The sequence below is a fragment of the Rhinolophus sinicus genome, chromosome 14 (assembly GCF_057876585.1).
Source record: "Rhinolophus sinicus isolate RSI-liver-muscle chromosome 14, RSI-T2T, whole genome shotgun sequence".
Classification (NCBI taxonomy): Eukaryota; Metazoa; Chordata; class Mammalia; order Chiroptera; family Rhinolophidae; genus Rhinolophus; species Rhinolophus sinicus.
Window position 1 is genome coordinate 113,737,318 of NC_142514.1, and position 20,986 is coordinate 113,758,303.

The following is a 20,986-nucleotide window of genomic DNA, read 5'->3' on the forward strand; positions in this document are numbered from 1 at the left end:
CCCTTTGTTGTGGCCATCAAGTGATCCAGGTGTTGTTTTGCCTTACCGAGCTTGGACCAGAGCCCTAGGGAGAAAACTGAGGATTCTATTGTTGAGACAACAGTGGTTCCACCATATCATAGGTGCTTGCTCTAAAAGCAGCAGAACCAAGTTAAATAACTTCAGCAGCCCTTCAGAGTTACTCTGTGCCTTTGCTTGCTACGTTTCCCCCTAAAATAAGACCTAGACGACAATCAGCTCTAATGCGTCTTCTGGAGCACAAATTATAAGACTCGATATTATATTATTATACCCGGTCTTATTTTAATATAATTTACTTATAGTAAATTATACTATACAGTAATTATAGTAATATATAAATTATACTATATAATAATTTACTTATAAGTAAATTATAGTAAAATAAGACCGGGTATAATGTAATATATAATTAATATAATATAGTAAAATAAGACCAGGTCTTATATTAATATTTGCTCCCAAAGACGCATTAAGAGCTGATTGTCCGGATAGGTCTTATTTTCGGGGAAACACGGGCAGTTATTTTCTTACACTTTATGAAGGTACATATTGATGGCTGTTTCCACAGTTGGTCTATGTAGACTGTAGGTGACTCATATGAAAGCCCTCGTGATCAAAGTCCCTTCATGGTTTTCTTCTAGGGAAAAGTTGATCTCTGCAGATGAATGTAAATGCCTAACTTTGTGGTTAGATTAAATGCTACACTGGAATTCAGATTTCCTTCTTCCTCTGACTGCCAAGGAATGTCAGTTAAAGGCCGCCAGTAGTAATTAACAGTTACCTGCAGATTATTTCCATCCTCTTTAAAATGAGTTCTATTCTGTTTTTATCTATACTTGTTTCCATTAGCCTTTCCTGATAGCATGAGCCCCCTCCAATCCTTTGCAGTTAAAAGGATTTTAAACATACACATATACAGATCTTCAAAGTGCTGCAAAATGAATTACTGGCTTGATATATCAATTTAATACTATAAAAGCCTGTCAGGTGCCATATTTAAGATCTGTTTACCACCCGCAGAGTTAACAATCTGGCAAGGCATATAAAATGTACAAAAAAGTTACAATAACAGAAAATGTAAAGATATATAAAGTATAAGGTATCTACTAATACTTGTATCAGCAATGAACATGAACATAATTCAGTTCTCCATTTCTAGCTATGTAAGCATCATAACTTTTCTTGTCTATTTGAACTGATTTTTATAATTTTTGTATATTTTCTGTTTCTAAAACACTTCTATGTATCTCACATGTTCTTCTAATTGCAGCAATTATTAGTATTGCTGATGGAGAAACTGAGATCAGAAAGAATTTGTGGAATTATTCAAATTCAGGCTTAGGAATTCATAGTCCACTGAACTAAAGCTGTGTGTATTCAGTCTATAGAGCCTAATGTACAGGAAGGTAATGTAGTGGTTATTTGTACTTGTTCTTTCTGCCTGAAATATTCTCCTTTCTTCCTATCATCATAGCCCTTGTTCCTCGGTATCATTCAGGTCTCAGCTCAAATGTCAAATCAAAGAGAATGTCCGTGCCCCAAAAAATCTAAAAAGCTACTCGCCCCACTCCATACCCCAGCCCCAGCCTAGTATCCTCTTGGACACTATAGGTTTGTTTAATCCCTTTCCCTGTCTACTTTTTAAATTCTCACTTGTACTTCAAGGCTTGGCTCAAACCTTACCTTTTCCTAAGGATTTCCCCAAAGTACATTTAAAAAAATTAAAATATGGTCTGTGTAATTCATTTGGCAATTTTTTTAGTATTGCCTTATAACACCTATTGACCTGAATTATTTATATGTGTTATCTTGCAAATTAGACTGTAAACTACTATACCTCGTACAAATAGTATACATCAGGAAATGTTTTTGATGAACTTTTGCAACAAATTTTACTCTTTTCCCTAATATTTATATTCTATCTACCTTTACTTTCCTCCCTTTTTTTTTAAGGAAATATAAAGTGTACAGTTAATAACTTGCCTAACTATATTCAATAAGGCCCAAAAAAGTATTACGGTATTTTTTATTGTATTGGTTAGGTGGGAGAAAGAACTAAAATGATAGCAGGTCCTGATCTGTGGCTTCTTAGCAGGATTCTGAGAACTTGTGTTCTATTTTCCTTTCTACCACTGAATTATCGGTGTGAATTTGGGTAAATCACATAACCTCTCCCAGGTGTACATTTCAGTGGAAAGCCATCAGATGAGATCATCTCAATTCGGTAATGTTCACTAGCTTTTTATTCGGTCACAACTTGAACTTTATCCCATTGCAAAACTTCCATTCCAAGACTTTAGTAATGCTACTGGTTACTCAAGGAAGAAAGCTTGATTCCCCTTTCCCCTCAATTCCTATATCCGAGGATTGCAAAGTTCTATTTGTTCTACTTCTAAAATAAAGAAAAAAGTCACCTATTTCTCCCCATCTCCACTGTTAACACCCAAGTCTAAACTACCATCCTTTGTCACCTAAAATGCTGATTAGTTCTGTATCCTGCACAAGAAAGAGGAACATTCTCTTCCTCCATGACCTAAGCACTCGTGCTCCAACCTGTTTTCAGAGCTAAGTCTTTAAGTCCATGCTCTTAATCATGGTGCTATATGGCCTCCTAGTGAGACTGAGAAGGCCAGGCCAGCAACATAGGAAACCTGAAGAATGTTATGGCACAGAGAACAAGAGGAAACTATTTAACAATGTGAGTACTTTTTGAGAAGTAATTAAGATGAGGAGAGAGAAATTAGCATTTGACTGCAAGACAGTAGTGGGTGGTAACATTGACTTGAGCAGTTTTAATAGGGTGAGAGGAACTTAATTGATAACTGATGGTGAAGTTAATACAGACTGTTCTTTAAAGAAATTTTCCTGGGTTAGGGAGTAGAAAAATGGGATGATAATGAGAGGGGAATAAAAGGTCAGACAATAGATTTTTGTTTGTTTGATGTTTATTTAAAGATGTGAGATATCTTGTACACTGATGGAAAATGTCCAGTAGAGTGGGAGAAATTATTGATGTTGCAAGGGTGTGTGTGTGTGTGTATGTGTGTGTGTGTGTGTGTGTGTGTGTGTGTGTGTTTTCAACATTTTAAAGTGTACTCCTTTAAAATGGAGTGGAGGACCTTGTCTGCATTGTTTTCGGCTGTGTGTCTAGTATCTGGAATAGTGCTTGCCACAAGACTAGCTACTCTGTAAACTTTCTAATATATGTTAAATAAATGACTTGGACTCCGTTTCTCTCACCTTGTTTTAATTCATTCTTTACAGAAAGATATTTGAAAATATAAATCAGATCATGTCACTGTCCGGTTCAGTCTTCTGTTCTTCTAATTACACTTAGACTAAAACTCCAGCTCCTGTAGCCTGTAGGATCCTGCATGAGGTAGCACGGGCCTTCTGCAGCCCTATCTCCCCAACATTCTTGCTCTCATTAACTATACTCCAATGACGATGGCCTTCTTTCATTTCCTACAACTGAGGGACCCTTTCCTACTTTAGGGCTTTATACATGATTTCTCTTACCAACCCCTTTTCATCATTCAGGTGTCAACTTAAATGACACTTTCTCAGAAAGGTTTTGCTAATGTAGTGGATGAGAACAAGGACTCTGGAGCCATACTGTTGGGTTTACATCCCAACTCCCTGCTTATTTACTGTGTGATGTTGGGCAAATTAGTTAAATTTTCAAAGCCTCGTTTTCCCTGTGTATAAAATGGGGACAATAGTAGTACCTATTTCAAAAAGTTGTTTTGAAGATTAGCGTATATACAGCATGTACTACAGAGCCTGGCACATAGTAACACTATGTAAGTGTTCACTGTTACCATTGTTATTATCTGAAGTTGAATACCCCTTACTATTCGTTTTTATTTCCATTTCCCAGTTGTGTCTTCATAGTATTTATAACAGTTTATAATTTGTCAGTCTTCCTGACTAGACACTAAACATCAAGAAAACAGAGATCTTGTCTGCCTTTACTCTCCATGCTATCTCTAGTGCCTAATTCAGTACTTGGCATATAGTTAGCACTCTGCAATAAATACTGACTAGAATAGGGCAGAAATCATGCTCTATACTGAATCAGTTACCAAACTATTATAACTGGAAGACCCAATGAAATCAAAGCCCAATCAGTCACAGCACAGCTTTACTTTAATATTCCATTTCTATCAAGTGGCGTATGTTTTTTGTTTTTGTCATTACTTTATATCAAAGACTTGGTTCTTAGGCTTATTGTACTTTTACTGATTCAATTATGTAAATCAAATTTTCATGGAAGACTAAAAGAACAAGAGAATAGTTTTGAAACTTGATTTAATGTTTTGAGCAGGAAGGAGTTTCATTGAAGCTGAGATGCAGTCTTATAAAATATACCATTGTTTTATGTGCTAAGAAAGAAAAAAATGCCATTTTAACACAACTTTTTATCACTTGGAATTTTTTATACTTATGGAAAGCCCTTTTTTAAAAAAAATCACATCACCTTCGTACATACATAAAAAGAAATATATAAGCAAAATTAGTTAAGATGCTCTTAAAACTTCTTCACATTCAGAGTCTAACTCTTCTAATTTACTTTCAACTTAGAGTCTCAATGTCCATGTTTCTGCACATAATATTGTTTGCTGTTATCAGGAACATTAATGATGTATATCATTTTTTAAATGAGTGTCCATTATTATCTCCAAGGTTTTCTTTCAAAATGCTGACACCCATTCTTCACACTTTGATGCACATACACACATAATGACAAATATGTCATGACTGCTACCTGACCAAAAGCGTTTATAAGATACCTATCAATTTCAGATATGTTAAGTGTGTAAAAATGTCTTAAAATTAGTGAAATATGATATTGAATTTGCAGAATATTTTGAGGGAAAAAATTACCTTACAGATCTTTTACCAAGATGAACATAGATGCAAAAATTCTCAACAAAATACTAGCCAGCCATATTCAACATCACATTAAAAGGATCACATGCTATGGATTATTCCCTGGGACGCACGATAGTTCAACATGTGAAAATCAAGAAATGTGATTTATCATATTAATTATAAAGGTAAAAACCATGCTCATCTCAATAGATCCTGAAAATGCATTTGAAAATTCAATACCCATTCATGATAAAAATTCTCAACAAATTGGGCATAGGAAGTACCTCAACATAATAATAAAGGTGAAATATGACAAGCCCACAGCTAATATCATACTCAGTTGTGAAAGGTTGAAAGTTTTTCCTCAAATATCAGAACCAACATAAGGGTGTCCACTCTCCACACTATACAACACAGTGCTGGCAGTTCTAGCCACAGTAATCAAGCAAGAAAAGCAAATTAATGGCCTATAGTTTTCTTTTTTTATAGTGGCCTTATCTGGCTTTGGTATTGTGGTAATGCTAGCCTCATAAAATGAGTTAAGAAGTGAAGTGTTCCCTCCTCTTCAGCTTTTCCCGAAGTGTTTGAGAAGGATTGGGTCTTAATTCTTCTTTTACTGTTTGGTAAAATTCACTCATAATTCCATTGGATCCTGGACTTTTCTTGTTGAGAGGTTTTTGATTACTTATTCAATCTTATAGTAATTGCTCTGTTCCAATTTTCTGTTTAGTCATGATTCAGACTTGGTAGGTTGTATGTTTCTAGGTATTTATCCCGTTCATCTAGGTTGTCCAGTTTGGTGGTGCATAATTGTTCATAGCAGTTTGTTACGATCCTTTGTATTTCTGTGCTGTCAGTTGTAATGTCTCCTCTTTCATTTATGACTTTATTTATTTGTGTTCTCTGTTTCTCTCCTTAGTCTAGGTAAAGGTTTGTCAACTTTGTTTATCTTTTCAGTGAACCACTCTTAGTTTCGTCCGTCTTTCTTCTATTGTTTTCCTGTTTTCTATTTCATTTATTTCTGCTCTAATTTTTATTATTTCCATATTTCTTTTTCTAGTTCCCTGAGATGTAAAGTTAAGTTATTTAAGGTCATTTTCCTTTTTCTTTTTTTAAAGAAGTTTTTTTAATTTTTTAATTTTATTTTTATTTATTTATTTTAATTGGGGAATATTGGGGAACAGTGTGTTTTTCCAGGGCCCATCAGCTCCAAGTCATTGTCTTTCAACCTAGTTGTGGAGGGCACAGCTCAGCTCCAAGTCCAGTCACAGTTTTCAATCTTTAGTTGCAAGGGGTGCAGCCCACCATCCAATGCCAGAATTGAACTGGCAATCTTGTTCTTAAGAGCTTGCGCTCTAACCAACTGAGCCATCCGGCCACTCCCTAAGGTCCTTTTTCTTGATTATGAAGTTATTACTATAAACGTCTCTCTTAGAACTGCTTTTTCTGTATCCTATAAGTTTTACTATCTTGTATTTCAATTTTCACTTGTCTCAAGATAGTTTTTTATTTCCTATTTAATTTCTTCTCTAATACATTGGATATTCAAGAGTATGTTGTTTAATTTCCATATATTTGCCAATTTTCTAGTTTTCCTCCTATTATCGATTTCTAGTTTCATATGATTGCGACTGGAAAACATAGTGGTGTGGTTTTACTCTTAAATTTGCTGAGACTTTCTTTGCAGCCTAACATGCACTAGCCTAGAAAAGGCTCTATTTGTGCTTGTGAGGAATGATTATTCTGATGCTGTTCGATGAAATGTTCTGTATATATCTGTTACTTAGTTCTATTTGATGTATAAATGTTCAGATCATCTGTTTCCTTATTGGTTTTCTGTTTGGATGATCTATCCATTGTTGAAAGTGGCATACTAAAGTCCCCAATTGTTACTGTATTGCTATTTATATCTCCTGTTAGTTCTGCTATATATGTTTAGGTGCTCTGATGTTGGGTGCATGAATATTTACAATTTTTATATCTTAATGATGGGTTGACCACATTATCATTATATAATGACCTTCTCTGTCTCTTAACCATTTTTAGCATAAAGTCTATTTTATGTGATATAAGTATAGCTACCCCTTCTTTTTGGGGGTACCATTTGCTTGAAATATCTTTAAAAAAATTTTTTTTTGAATTACAGTTGACATTCAATATTATATTAGTTTCAGGTGTACAACATAGTGGTTAGACATTTATATAAATTACAAAGTGATCTTCCTGGTAAGTATCTAACTGACATCAAACATAGTTACTACAGTATTATTTGACTGTATTCCCTATGCTGTAATTACATCCCTTTAACTATTTTGTACCTACCAATTTGTACTTCTGATCCCTTCACCTTTTTCATCCACTTCCCCAACCCACATCCCATCCTGCAAACATCAGTTTGTTCTCTGTATCTATGAAGTCTGTTTTTGTCTAGTTTGTTCACTTATTTTTTTAATTCCACATATAAGTAAAATTGTATGATATTTGACTTTCTCTGTCTGACTTATTTCACTACTATAATATCCTCTATGTCCATCCCTGTTATCACAAATGGTAAGATTTCATTCTTTTCTGTGGCAGAGTAATATTCCATTGTATACATGTACCACATCTTCTTTATCCATTTGTGTATTGATGGACACTTAGGTTGCTTCCATATCTTGGCTATTGTAAATAATGCTGCAGTGAATATAGGGATGCATATATTTTTTGAAATAGTGTTTTGGATTTCTTCAAATAAATACCCAGAAGTGGAATTGGTGGGTCATAAGGTAGTTCTAGGTTTAATCTTTTGAGGAACTTCCATATTGTGTTCCATAGTGGCTGCACCGATTTGCAACCCCACCAACAGTGCACGAGGGTTCCGTTTTCTCCACACCTTTGCCAACACTTGTTTGTTCATTTATTGATGATAACCATTCTGACACTTGTGAGGTAATATCTCATGGTGGTTTTAATTTGCTTTTCTATGATGAGTAGTGATGTTGAATATCTTTTCATATGTCTATTGGCCATCTGTATGTCCTCTTTGGAGAAATGTCTATTCAGATTCTCTGCTCATTTTTTAATAGTATTGCTTGTCTTTTTGGTGTTAAGTTTTATGAGTTCTGTACATTTTTTGGATATTAAGCCCTGTATCATTGGTGAATATCTTCTCCCGTTCAATAAGTTGTCTTTTTGTTTAGTTGATGGTTTCCTTTGCTATGCAAAAAGTTTTTAGTTTGATGTAGTCCCATTTGTTTATTTTTTCTTTTGTTTCTCTTGCCCAAGAAGACATTAAAAAAATATATTCCTAAGAGCAATGTCAGAGAGATTATTGCCTATGTTTTCTTCTAGGAGTTTAGTGGTTTCAGAGCTTACATTTAACTCTTTAATCCATTTTGAATTTATGCTTGTATATGGTATAAGAAAGTAGTCTAGTCCAGTTTCTTTTTGTTTCACATGTACCTGTCCAGTTTTCCCAACACCATTTATTGAAGAGACTGTCTTTACCCTTTTGTATATTTTTGCCTCCTTTGTCATCAATTAATTGGCTATATTAGCATGGGTTTACTTCTGGGTTCTCTATTTTTATCCATTGATCTATGTGTCTGTTTTTTGTGCCAGTACCATGCTTTTCTTAATTACTATGGCCTTGTAGTATAGTTTGATATCAGGTAGCGTGATACCTCCAACTTTGTTCTTTTGCAAGACTGGCTATTCGGGATCTTTAGTGGTTCCAAAGAAATTTTAGAATTATTTGTTCTAATTCTGTGAAAAATGTAGTTGGTATTTTGATAGGGATTACACTGAATCTATAGATTGCTTTGAATAGTATGGATATTTTAATGATTTTAATTCTTCCTATCCATGAGCACGTTATATGATTTCATTTATTTGTAGCTTCAGTTTCTTTCGTCAGTGTCTTATAATTTTCTGAGTACAGGTTATTTACCTCCTTGGTTAAATTTATTCCTAGGGGTTTGTTTTGAGGCAATTATATATTGTTTTAATTTCTCTTTCTGTTAATTCATTATTTATGTATACAAATGCAACCAATTTCTAAATATTTTGTATTCTGCTACTTTACTGAATTCATTTATCAGTTCTAATATTTTTTTTGTGGAACCCTTTCAGGTTTTCTCTATGTAGTATCATGTCATCTGCAAATAATGACAGTTTTAATTCTTCTTTTCCAATTTGGATGCCTTTTATTTCTTTTCTTGTCTGATTGCTGTGGCTAGGACTTCCAATACTATGTTAAATAAAAGTGGTGAAAGTGGACATTCTTGTCATGTTCCTAATCTTAAGGAGAATGCTTTTAGCTTCTCCCTGTTGAGAATGATGTGAGCTGTGGGTTTGTCTTATATGGTCTTTACTATCTTTAGATATGTTTCCTGTATTCCTACTTTGCTGAGATTTTTTTTTATAAATGGACACAGGATTTAGTCAAATGCTTTTTCTGCATCTATTGATGTGATCGTATGTTTTTTTCCTCTCATTTTGTTTATGTGGTGTATCATGTTATTTAATTTGCATGTTAAACCAACCTTGCATCCCAGGAATAAATCCCACTTGTTGGTGGTGTATGATCTTTTTAATGTATTTCTGAATTTGGTTTGCTAATATTTTGTTGAGGATTTTTGCATCTATTTTCATCAGGGATATCAGCCTATAATTTTCTTTTTTTTGGAATGTTTTTGTCTGGCTTTGGAATCAGAGTAATGGAGGCCTTGTTAAATGAACTTGGGAAGCTTACCTCTCTTGAATAGTCTGAAATAGTTTGAGAACATCCGGTGTTATTTCTTCTTTGAATGTTTGGTTGAAGCATTCTGGTCCAGGACTTTTGTTTGTTGGGAGTTTTTTTTATTACTAATTCAATTTCATTAATAGTAATTGGTGTTTAGATTTTCTGTTTCTGTTGATTCACTTTTGGGAGATTGTTTGTCTTCCTAGGAATTTATTCATTTCTTCCAGATTGTCCAATTTGTTGGCATACAATTGTTTGTAGTATTTTCTGATAATCCTTTATAGTTCTGGTATGTCAGTTATCCCTTCTTTCATGTCTGATTTTATTTATTTGGGTCATCTCTTTTTTTCTTGATGAGTCTAGTTAAAGGGTCTTCAATTTTGTTTATCTTTTCAAAGAACCAACTCTTTGTTTCATTGAGCTTTTACATTTTTTTGGGGGGGTACTCTATTTCATTAATTTGCACCCTGGTTTTTATTATTTCCTTCCTTCTACTCATTTTGGGCTGTGTTGTTCTTTTTCTAGTTCCTTTAGGTGTAAGGTTAGATTGTTTATTTGGCATTTTCCTTGTTTTTTGAGGTAGGCCTGTACTGCTATGAATTTCCTTCTTAGGACTGCTTTCACTGTGTCCCATAGATTGTGGGTTGTTGTGTTTTTATTTTCATTTGTCTCAAGGTATCTTCTGATTTCTTCCTGGATGTCATTATTAATCCATTAATTATTTAGTAGCATTTTATTTAGTTATCATGGTATGTGGTGCCTGCCAAGATCACCCTTTGGGTGTGGCATTCATGGGGCTAATTGGATAGTGTTCTGTTGTGGTCTGAAGGCGGCCACTGGGTATGTTGGTTCTGGGGCCTCTTTAGAGGGACTCTCTTGCTGGCCAAGATAAGCCGCTGCCTGTGACCAGCCCGGGATTACCTGATAGGAGCTACAAAGCGAGCCGTAGTTGGTCACTGCCTGTACTTGACCTGAAGGTCTGTGGGAAGGCCACAGTGCGAACTGAGGCTGGCCATCAACAATTCCAGGCCTGGGAAGCTAAGCAAAAGGCCAAGGACACCCTAAAGCCTGCCACTGTCTGCTGGCTGCCTATAAGATTCAGCCACTGGATGAAACTTGGGCGGTATGGGAGTTAGGTTAGGGTCTCAGGGAGTCACCAAGGTGGAGTAAGTTTCATTCACTAGGTTAATGCAGATTCAGATTTTGCATCAGTGCTGAGCTTGGGGCCAGAGCACACTGAGGCCACTGCCCATCTGGGGCCTGTGGGCCCCAGAGAGTTGTTCAAGAAAGACTGCAGCATAGGCCCACACTGGCTGCCCACCAGCTCCTGAAAAAGCCTATGGCAGCTTGCGAGTTGGGTGGGGCAGAGTCCCAGGAGTCACCGGGGTACAGCGAGCGGAGTTCACCAGGCCAATGAAATTCAGATTTGGCCATGTTGGGGAGGGCTCAACACCGGAAAGATGGCATGAGCCCACCAACTACATGGGAGAAGGACTCAACACAGGGACAATGACGGCTGTCCCTCTAGCCCTCGTCCTGAATCCACACAACTCCGTTTCCCTCTGTATAGCTCTAGCAACTCTCGAGTTGCTCTCCCTCTGCTGGAGAACTGGGTGAGTGCCTGGGAGTTAGAGTCTGAGATTGGACCCTTTAGGGGATGCCTGGGTTTCCAGCCTCCTTCTGTCTGACCTGGATGGATGGAATCCCCACTGATTTTCATAGCCAGATGTTGTGAGGGCTCCTCTTCCTTTCACTAGTGCTCTGGGCTGGGGAGTCCAGTGTGGGGCTGGGACCCTTCACTCTTCAGAAGTGACCTCTGCAGCTGCGCTATCCCTCTCAATTCTTGACCGCCACATGGGGGTGTGGGGTCACGTCTGTGTACCTCCTACGAATCTTGACATGGCTTCTTTATGTCCTTAGTTATTGGACTTCCATTTATGTAGTCTTCAGATGTTTCTCCAGGTTGATTGTTCTATAATTTAATTGTAATTTTAATGTTGTCATGGGAGGAGGCAGGCATAGCATTTTCCTACTTCGCTACCTTGACCAGAATCTTGAGACCTCCTTTTAAGAACTCACCTTATTAGGTCAGACCCTCCCAGGATAATATCCCTTTTGATGAACTCAACTGGTTAGGGAACTTAATGGCATCTGAAAAAAAATCCATTTTGTCATATAGTGTGTCATAATCAAGGATGTGTTATGCTTGCATATCCACAAGTCTTGCCCACTCTCAAGAAAAAAAATTTACAAGGGCTTTCATCATTAGGGTTCATCTTGGAAATTTGCCAAGTGCATTTATTTAAAGACCCTACTTTATAGTTCCAATATCTGGATCTCTGTGTATGGTTCTGATTGTTACTTATTTTTTTAACAGTGGGTTATTTTCTCCACCTTTTTTTGTGTGCGCCTTGTAATTTTTGATGAAATGGTGCACATTGTATGTAAAAGAACAGTAGAGACTGAGGAAGGTAGTACGTACATTTGTAAAGGCCCTTCTCTTATTTTGTCAGGACTTTATTTTGGGGGAATTGAGTAAATCTAGTTAGGAGTTGTGCTGCATTTGGATTTGGATTTTACTATTATTACCTCCAGTATGTGATAGGCTTCAAAGTCATCTCGTGGTAGGCTGCTGTTTCCCTGGGTTTAATGTATAGCCTGAGTTGCAATAGGGTTTTTCTCAGTGTTCCTCCTTTAAGCTTTCAGCCATTCTTTCACATCCTTGCCATGGTAGAAACAATTCTCCGTGCTCTTTTCCTGCCCTTCCATAGTAGATAGGTGTTGCTTGCTAATCAGTACTAGGTTTGTGGTAGAAGCACAGGATTTTTGTTGTGTGTGACGTTGGCACTGAAAATGAGACTTTCTCAATATTCCTACTCTTCTATTTCAGAAGGAAAACTGTAGTCCATTTTGGGTGCAAAATTCCTGCCTCTTACAAGCAGTAGTAGACGTATAGGATCTTGGGCCCATGACAGTTTCCTGCCCCTACTGCAAGTGTAGGGGATTATTGCTTCAATCCCTTCTCTAGAAGCAGTCGTTCTTTGTGCCATGGAGACAAAGGATTTATTGCGCTTCCTCTAGTAGTCTAAGACTTCTCATTTGTAGAAGACCTGGTAAGTACAGGAGGACATCCCAGTAGGATGTTCACCTCACGCACACCTGCTCCGTGAAAGGAGTCTCTGTCCAGTACCCCTTCCCCCTCACCCCCAGTCTTTCTTCTGAGCACTCAGTGAAGGGTCATGAGAAAGAGCTTGCCAGAAAGGTCTAATTTTCTTGGTCCAGGGTCCTTCTTTAAGAGGATTATTCTGAATGTTTTATAGATAGTTCATAGATCTCCATTTCTTCATTGTTAGTTATTGGTGCTTTATTAATTTCCATTGGTGGTGTCATGTTGGCTCGGCTCTCTGCTCCAGTGCCGTTGTAAGCGGGGCTGTAGGTTGGGCTATGCAGCATCCCAGATATTGTTGTTAGGCTTCCTGGTTGGGTAGGCCTGGAGGCTGTATTTAACCCTAGAAGTAGCTTCACATTTGCTTCCCAGCCTACGTGTATGTTGGTCTGTGTAACAAACTCCACAGTTGGTATAGCTTGCTGGCTGAATACCTGAATAAGGCAAAACTGCACACGGAGCTCCCTGGCCAAATGGGTTCACCAGCTGAGCTTTGCAGACAGGCAGAATCACTGGCCAGGTGCTCCACTCAAGTGCTGCTGGGCTACTCAGTTTCTCAGGTGCTCTGGCAAGGTTTCTTGGTGGGGTGGGGCTAGGGAGGCTGCACTCAGCAGCAGAGAGGGCTAAGAATTAGCTTCTCTACCCAAGTGGACAGCAAAAAGAGGCTCCAAGCCAGCATGGCTCATTGTTTGGGTTTTCAAATCAGGCGAAACTGTGCATTAACTTCCCTGGCCCCATGGGATCACTGTTTTGTGTTCAGATTTTTAAGAAACTGTCAGATAATTTTCACTAGCAATGTATGCGTGATCCAGTGTATCAGCCATTCTAATAGATGAACAGTGATATTTCATTGTAGTCTTAATTTCGCCCTTTTTCCCTCCTAGTTTCTTGAGGTGGGAGCTTAGATTATTGATTTCAGACCTTTATTCTTTTCTAATGTAAGCACTTAGTGCCGTGGATTTTTCTCAGTGTTGTTTTAGCTATATCCCACATATTTTGATATGTTGTATTTTTATTTTTATTCAGTTTAATGTATTTTTTTATTTCCCTTGAGACTTTCTCTTTCTTTGACTCATGGATTATTTAGAAATGTGTTATTTAGTTTCCAAGTATGTGGACGTTTTCCTGTTATCTTTTTCTTATTTATTCCTAGTTTGATTCCACTGTGGTCCAAAAATGCATTCTGTGTGATTTCAATTTTTTTAAAATCATTTGAAGTTTGTTTTGAGGGTCAGGATATGGTCACTCTTGGTATATGTTCCATGGTCACTTGAAAATAATGTGTATTCTGTTGTTAAGTCAAGTTTTCTATAAATGTTGATTAGATTCTGTTGGTTGTTGGTGTTGAGTTTTATATCACTGCTGACTTACTGTCTTCTTGTTCTATTAATTTTAGAGAAAGAGGTGTTAAATTGCCAACTATAATAGTACATTTGTCTATTTTTCTTTTCAATTCTATCAGTTTTTGCTTCACATATTTTACAGCTCTATTGTCTGGTACGTACACGTTGAGATTTGCTGTCTTCTTGGTAGATTGACATTATGTAATATTCCTTTCTTTCTCTGATAATTTTGCTTGTTGAAGTCTATATGATATCCACTCCTGTTTTCTTTTAATTAATGCTTGTACATTCTCTCTTTTTCCATCCTTTGACTTTCAACCTCTTATATCATTCTATTTGAAGTGAGTTACTTGTAGGAAGTGTAAAGTTGGGTCATATTTTTTTAATCTATTATGCTAATTTCTGTCTTTTAATTGTACATAAACCATTTATGGTTTTTGTGCAGTTATTGATATGTTAGTACTTATGCCTGCTTTTTGGTTGTTATCTGTTTAGTCTCCTTTCATTTCTCTTTTTTCGCTTTCTTGTGGGTTACATGAACCTTTTTTTAGAATTTCAGTTTAATTCAGTTATAGTGACTATGTGTTTCTCTCATTGTATAGACTTTTTAGTAGTTCTAAGTATTACATTATTTACATGAAATATGTAACATTTATATATATATATAGATATACATATATCATATATTTTATGACAACACCAGTGTAATCATTGAGTAAAGTGTAGAAACTTTATGCTGTTTTACTTCCCTTTATTCTCCTTCATGTCCTCATTCTATAATTGCTTTAGATTTACATGTACTGAGATCCACATTAGGCGGTGTTATAATTTTTGCTTCCACCATCCAACATAACTTGGAAAAAGCAAGAGATAGAAAGTCTATTGTATTTACCCATATTTTTGCTTTTAATCTATTCTTTTTTCTTTTTGATGTTATATGATATGATTCCTTTTATCATTAAACTTCTGGTTATAGAGAATTTCCTTATCTACCTTTTTAGAGTAGGTCTCCATGAGAGTCTCTTACTTTTCACTCATCTCAGAATGTTGATTTCTTCTACATACCCAGGGGGTATTTTTGATGGATATAGAATTCTAGGTTGACAATTACTGTCTTTCTGCACTTGAAAAATATTATGCCACTTCCTTCTGGCCTCCATGGCTTCTAATGATAAATCTACTGTGATTATCATTGATTTCTCCCTGTAAGTGAGGTGTGTCTCACTTCTTGCAAGATTTATTTAATTTTTTTTTTCTTTAGTTTTCAAAAGTTTGACTACGATTTTCCTTGGTATAGATGGCTTTAGATTTATTTTGTTTGGGTTTAACTCACAGTCATGAATCTTTAGGTTTATGTCTTTTGCCAAATTTGGGACATTTTCAATCATTTTTTCAAGTGCTTTTTTAGTCCTACTCTTTTTCCTCTCTTTGTGGCACTGTGATGACATGGATGTTAGGTTTTTCATTATATTTCCACATGTTCCTCAGGCTCTGTTCATTTGTTTTTCCATCTGTTTTTTTTCACTGTGTTACACAATGTTCAAATTGCGTAGTTTCTGTTGTCTTTCTTCAAGATCATTGATTCTTTCCTTTTTTTCCCCCCTCCATTCTATTTGATGATTGTATTTGTTCTAAAATTTCCATTTGGTTCTTCATATCCTCTCTCTCTCTCTCTCTCTCTCTCTCTCTCTCTTTAATTGGGGAATATTGGGGAACAGTGTGTTTTTCCAGGACCCGTCAGCTCCATGTCATGTTGTTGTTTTCAATCTAGTTCTGGAGGGCGCAGCTCACTGGCCCATGTAAGAATTGAACAGGTGACCTTGGAGTTATGGGCACTGCACTCTAACCACTGATCCAACCAACCATTCCCCCCGCCACCATATCTTTATTTGCTGAGATTTTCTTTTTTTTTTTCCCCGTTATCCTCAAGCATGTTTATAATTGCTCATTGAAGCATTTCTGTGGATGGCTGCTTTAAAATTCTTGGCAGATAATTCTGACATTTGTGTCATATCAGTGTTGGTATCTGTTGATTGTTTTTCTCATTCAATTTTATATATTCCTGGTTCTTGGATATATAGGATATTATGTTGTAAGCCTCTAGACTTATTTAAATCTTGTGTTTTAGTGGGTTTATCCTGACACTGCTCTGTTGGGTTAAGGTCACCACCTCATTACTTCCAGGTTGCGGTAGAAGTCCAGGTTTTCCACCTCACTGTTGACCCCTGGGATAGGAGGGTGGACAGAGTTGGGAATTCATGCTCCCCTCTCTGTATCCTCTGATATCATTCTGGCTGGGAGAGGGACGGGCACCTTGTTATTACTCCCCACATGGTCTCCACTTACATCACGTGAGAGTGGCCTTGTTACTGCTGAGTGATAGTGAAAGTCCTGACTCTTCACTAGGCCTCTGACTCTAACCCAACAAGGAGAAGGAGGAATGCCATGTTACTACAAGGTGGTGGTAGAAGTCGACTCCACACATGCCACATGATCTCCACTTACGATTGGGGGGAGGTGGTGGGCACTGTTACCACCCAGCAGAAATTAATGTCCTGGCTCCACACTCAGCTTTTTCTGATACCACTCCAGTAGGAGGTGGGTGGGAGGGGAGTGAAGGCACCTCATTACAGCCAGGCAAGTGTGGAATTCTGGGCTCCCCATTCCACCGTTGGTCACTTGGGTGGGTGTAGAGACTGAATCTCCCACTCAGCTTTATGGTTCTATGAGTCAGGCCATGGAGAGAAGACCCTACATTGCTGTTACAGATTACTGATGCTCCAGCCCATTGCTAGACTAGAGCAATAGACCAGGAGTAACACCCAGTTCTTCAGAATTTCTCCCCAAGCCTCTCATTCTCTTACACTCCATGACACCCTCTCTCCTTCTAAATATGTCTCCCTACTTAGAGCTACTCAGAACAATGCTCAGAAAATTACTGCAGGTAACTTATTTTCCCAATAATCCTGCCAGTTGCATCCTATTACTTTCCCCTCTGCATGTGAACATGCACACACTCTTACACAGGCGTACTCTTCTTAATATAGCACATCAGCTATCCAATGGAATTTTCTGTGATGATGAAAATATTTTATATTTGTACAATACAATACAATAGCCACTAGCCATCTGTATTAGTTGGGGGTTCTCCAGAGAAACAAAACCAACTGGAGAGAGATTGATTGATAGAGATTGATTTACTATACGAAGTTGGCTTATGGCTTATGACTTATGTGATTGTGGAGACTGAGAAGTCCCAAGATCTGCAGTCAGTAAGCTGGAAACCCAGGAGAACCCGTAGTAAAGTTGTAGTCCAAGTTTTAGTTCAAAAGTAGGAGAAGCCTGAAGTTCCAACTCAAAGAGAAAGAATCCTTTCTTTCTCAGCCTTTTGTTCTCTTCAGGCCTTCAATGGATTGGATGAGTCCTACTCAGGTTAAGGAGGGCAATCTGCTTTACTCAGTCTATCAATTCAAATGTTAATCTCATCTAGAAACACCCTAATAGACACACCCACAAATAATGTTTAGCCAAATATTGGGCACCCTGTGGCCCAGTGAGGTTGGCACATAAAAGTAATCATCACACTACATATGGCTACTGACCACGTGAAATATGGCTAGAGCAACTAAGGAACTAAATGTTTTATTTAATTTCAAGTCATTTAAATTTAAATAGCTATACATGGCTCATGGTGACTGTACACATCAGTAGATTGTCTCAGTCCTAGAAAGGAGCTATGATGCTGCAGGACCATTCAGACTACTTCTCCAGGGTCTGATTTTCACCTGAGCTTAAAACATTCCCTCAGGTGAACCAATCTGCCATGTAAAAAGTCCAGAGACCTTGAAACTGCCATGCTATGAGGAAATAAAAGCTAGCCATATGGAGAGTGCATCGAGAGAGAGCAAGAGAGAGCCGCATCTCTTCTAGAGATCCCATTTGAAGCATCAGAAATGTGAATAAAGAAACCATATTGGACCTCTAACCCAGTCTGACCTTCGGATGACATCAGCCAGAGAGGCCATCTGACTCTAACCATATGAAAACCCCATAGGAAGCTCCAGCTAAACCCACAGAACCATAAGAGATAATAAATTATTGTCTTAAGTCATAAAGTTGTGGGTGATTTGCAAAGCAGTAGATAACCATAACAGAAATATACTGTGGAATCAAGGTTCGCTATTTCTCTGGCTCCCCTGGATTCCAGTCTTCTTTTCCTGTCTGTTTCCACTTCCTTGCTTTTGGTGGTATAAACTTTCATGCTTAGAACTGAATTTTCAGTTTGGGAAAGTCACTGTTATCTGGCCTTCAGCTATCTGGGATTTCTCATCTCATGTTTAAAAGGGCTTTTTGAATAAAATTCTATGCTGTTTTCCTTCCCGCTTTCCAATAGACCAGCGTGGACTAATGCTTGCCTTTTCTTCCTTAGCAAAGGCCATAACTAGTTAATACTAGTCTTATACTCTGTTGTCTTTTAAAAATCTAACCCCAGAAGAGTCTAGCCAAGATCAGCATTTTAACATCTGCTTTGTTACCAGAAGAAAATGGATGGGAGGGGAGAGGGATATATCGGGTACATACCCACGTGACAGTTACTATATAAATAATAGCTCTTACATAACAAGACTTGTCATCTAGTGATATCCTGTGAAAAGCTAATTTATACAATTTATAACTTGTGCTACTTAACAGATTATATAGCCTTGAACTTGATCCCTTAATAATATACTTTTTATTCCAGTGAGCACCATATTTATGAAAATTCAATAGGAATTTATTATTAAATGTCATGAAAACAAATGTTTAGAACAAGGTTTACTATCTTATGATTGTTTAGTGAGCATTTTAGTGTAATTGACACCAAGAGGGCAAATTTTAGATCTGAAAATTGTATTAGGACTACTTACATCAGTGCTTTTTTATTTTTTTCATTCCAGTTCTAAGAACAGATAGAATTGGCTATGGATAATTCATATGATTTCAATCAACGAAGCTTATGTAATGGAATTCCATCTGAAAAGATAAACAGTTTCCTTGTATCAGAAGATCATGGACAAAAAATCTTGAGTGTACTACAGAATTTTAGAGAACAAAATGTCTTTTATGATTTCAAAATAATCATGAAAGATGAAATAATCCCATGTCATCGGTGTGTGTTAGCAGCATGCAGTGACTTTTTCAGGTACTTTATCTTACTTATCTATGCCTCAGGTTTTATAATATGGATAATTATTTTTTAAAACTGTACTCAATTTTTCCCCTACAGGAGCATGCAACAGTAATTTTTAATTCTTAAAAAGAGCTAATTAAAACTTAGATTTACCAGTGATTTTTTGAGTATGAAAATTTAAGACTAGCTTTTTGGGGAAAATGAAAATTATGATACCAGTGTAAAGTCTTTGGAGATAAGATTGAAAAGTAATTATACATATTATATAACTACTTTATGATAACTTGGTAAATTTGAGATAGTGTTAACTAGATACTTTAAAGATGAGTAGAATGAAGTATAGAAACATGATATTACATGTGTCTTCTCAAAGAAAATATGGAAGCTGATGATAAATTAAAAATATATAGGCTCAAAACAATACATAGGTTCTGATACAAAACATTTATTTTCTTAATGATAATAATAATAGCTAATACTTTGCATCAATGAATTCATTTATTCTTCTCATAAGTCGGTGAAGTAGGTACTGCAAGTATCCCCATTTTCAGATGAAGAATTTGAAGCATAATGAAGTTAATTCACCTCCCCAAGGTCACACAGCTAATAAGTGGCAGAGGGTAGATACCCACTGAGGCAGCCAAGTTCTAGAGGCCATGCTCTTAATATTACCCTGAACGGACTATAGATGTCTTAATAACCTAATATAATTAACATCACAGGTTAATATTTCTAAGTTGATATACATTATTGCAATGCTGTACATAATGTGTAACAGGTGTATAATTTTTGTAACTATGTTTGTTTTTGTATTAAGTAGTATTGAATAATTTAGTGGGAAGGCTTCCTTTCCTAAGGGAGATGCAATATTTGGAAGCCCCCTCATATTTTTCTGTTAGATGCTAGTGCTTCTTTAATAGCTTCAGTTTCCCTCTGGAGTAGACTCTAATAACTAAATTGGTTTTCTCCCAGGTTATTTGAGCACCTAGGGGCGCTGCTCACAAAGGTATCCTGAACAATACCAGCACAACCACAAGTTGGTATTAAACCGGAACCAAAACTAGTTGATCTTCAGTCTTAACAAATGTTTAACTGGCAGTCTTTAGTTCTTTGTTGTAGTCTTTCCACTTTACTCTTAATCTCTATTTGCTGTTCCACTGACAACCACCATAATGGGTTTGTTTAAGGTATAAAATGAATAACTCTGGATATGAAGTTAATATGAGGCTGGATGGCAATATTGTTCTTATCAAAACCAATAGTAAAATACATCTGAGTCTCCTATCCCAACATTTGCAAATAATTTATATTTTTGCTTAAACTGAGCAAAAAAAGTTCCCAATTCCTTAGATTCTGTCAGCTTTGCCATGTGGGGATAAATTAAAACTTAGGAAGAACTTTCAAACTGGTCTAATTATTCAAATCTGGGCACCCATCTCCATCTCTCAGTGGTTATTTCTACAAAAACTTATTTTTAACTTTTTTGGTTCGGTGTGATACATTGTTATTGTTTAGTTTTATGAAATCACATTCCCGTTTTCCTAAAGTGCTTGATGAAATGTGTCTTTTTAGACGTGTTTATCTTATTTGATAGATTTCCCCACACAGGCAGATTCATTGGAAACATCTGATACCTCACTATATTCCATCTTGCACAGGTCTCACTATTGCCAAATTGAGAATTA

General features: G+C 36.7%; 1 protein-coding gene across 3 annotated transcripts in view; it reads left to right on the forward strand.

Moving 5' to 3' along the window:
* KBTBD3 (kelch repeat and BTB domain containing 3) overlaps positions 1-20,986 on the forward strand; it is a 29,646-nt gene that overhangs the window by 555 nt on the left and 8,105 nt on the right. Inside the window, exons 1-2 of one of the 3 annotated variants that reach the window (XM_088791476.1) lie at positions 2,412-2,719; positions 19,069-19,313. In XM_088791476.1, coding sequence (XP_088647602.1) covers positions 19,093-19,313 — 221 coding nt within the window. In that variant the 5' untranslated portion in view covers positions 2,412-2,719; positions 19,069-19,092. Of the gene's footprint in view, positions 1-2,411; positions 2,720-19,068; positions 19,314-20,273; positions 20,308-20,986 lie in introns of those variants that run through there. The other 2 variants (XM_074335533.2, XM_019747820.3) reach the window with 2 other exon arrangements.